Source organism: Mesocricetus auratus, unplaced genomic scaffold (genome assembly GCF_017639785.1).
Source record: "Mesocricetus auratus isolate SY011 unplaced genomic scaffold, BCM_Maur_2.0 contig_10395_pilon_obj, whole genome shotgun sequence".
NCBI lineage: Eukaryota > Metazoa > Chordata > Mammalia > Rodentia > Cricetidae > Mesocricetus > Mesocricetus auratus.
In genome coordinates, this window is record NW_024433148.1 from 1 (window position 1) to 1,732 (window position 1,732).

The 1,732-nt window shown below is 40.1% G+C and overlaps 1 gene segment (V, D, J or C); it reads right to left on the reverse strand.

Annotated features, from left to right (window-relative positions):
- Positions 1 to 480: 480 nt before the first annotated feature.
- Positions 481 to 1,187, reverse strand: LOC121138433 (the record flags this gene model as incomplete). The annotated part of the segment is given in 2 exon segments: positions 481 to 890; positions 1,093 to 1,187. Coding segments are annotated over 2 exon segments (459 nt in total), but the record flags the coding sequence as incomplete, so codon positions are not given.
- Between the last annotated feature and the right edge of the window lie 545 nt (positions 1,188 to 1,732).

Sequence of the window (1,732 nt, forward strand, 5' to 3'; positions counted from 1 at the left end):
AGTGCCATCACAGCCCACCCTCTTTTCTGCTTCCATCCTTGATCAGAGGCACCCTCTGTTTACTCCCCTCCAGTAAATCTCTTGTGTGAGGCCTGTTGAATGGTGTGACTTTTTGGTGTCCCCTGGCTCCAATACGCCAAGGTATCATTCCTTCTGCTTTGAAACTCTAACAACAATATGTCTCTGTATGTATATTTCTTTGTGCCTTTTCTTTCTTTTGTTTTCTTTTGTTTTTTGCCTATTTGTATATTAAAGGGAGAGATAAAAGAGAAAGCAGTTATGATATTTGTGTAGGGAGGTTGGGGAGAATCTGGAAGGAAATGGGGGACAGAAACCTTAATTAAAATATAATGAATGATTTTCTTCAGTTAAATAAAGTGAATATTTTAACCACAACAATAAGTGTTTCATGCATTCTCAGAAATAATAAAGTATTTTCCCTGTGAGTCAACTCCTCCCTCCTGTGGCTCTAATTCCTACTAGGTATGAAGTACAAGGAGAACAATCAGAATTTCTCCATCCTGTTTTCTGCACACTAGTCCAGACCTTGCTGGGGCCCATTGGGTTTGGGTATAGACTGCAGGTGTCTGGGGAGCACTGTGTGCTCACTGTACACAGGTAGACAGCTGAGTCACTGGGCTGGGAGTCTCTGATGTGCAGGGAAACATGCAGGCTGGCTTTATTGAGATTAACGGTGAATCTGCCTTCTTTCTTTTCACCATTGGAGAAGATAGACATGAGCAACTCAGGACTTTTCCCAGGATACTGTCTGTACCACCAGAAGTAATCATAATTAGGATCACTGTAAGTACAGTTGAGAGAGGCCAGGGCTCCCTCTGTGACACTGAGGATTTCTGGGTTCTGCTGCACCTTCTGCTGGCTGCTCACCCCTGTGCGGAAAGACAAAGGTCAGACAAACAGGACTGAATGCATATGGATGCTATCACCCCAGAATGGCTTCCCCATGGGCCTCCCAGCTGCTTTTGTTTCAGCATGAGAACATTAGTATTTCTAACCACACTCCTAATATATGTGTGCACAACACCTTTGCATGTTATAATTATATGTTTCCATAAAAATGGACAAACTCACCCCTCAGTTGAAGCCACAGTGCTACTATAAAAACACTTAAGGGATGCATTACTGTTTTCTCTGAAGAGTCACACTTCAACCATAACACGAGGACCAGCATTAGGGAGTTCAAATTCTTCTCGTGTAAGATGCATAAAAAAGAAAAACCCCAAACTGTTCATCCAATCAGAAAGAAGGTCCTAGTTTCCACTGCCACATCAAAAGCCCTCCTCCTCCCTCTCACCACCCCCACAACACACATAGACACAAAGGACCATGGGAAAGATTGCATCTGGGTATCTGAGAATATACTGCCATCCTGTGGATACACCTTAATGTCAAAGAAATATTTTAAGCCCAGACTCTTCTAATACAAACTATTAAAACAAGGAGTAGTTTAGGCAGATGAGAAGATTAAGACATTTGCTTAAGTTTATGTGTAAGTGTACTTACATATACATTTTTCACCAAATGACAACTTATTTTCAGCAAATCAAAGTTATTTCACTAGTCACTTTCTGTAATATTTCTGAACAATCTCTCATAATCAAATAAAGTTTATGTTCTTTGTCTCTTCTCTGTGTCAGCTCATACAACCCTGTATTGTTTCTTCATAATCAATATTAAATTTTCTATAATTAAAAAGATTTTTTAAATAAAA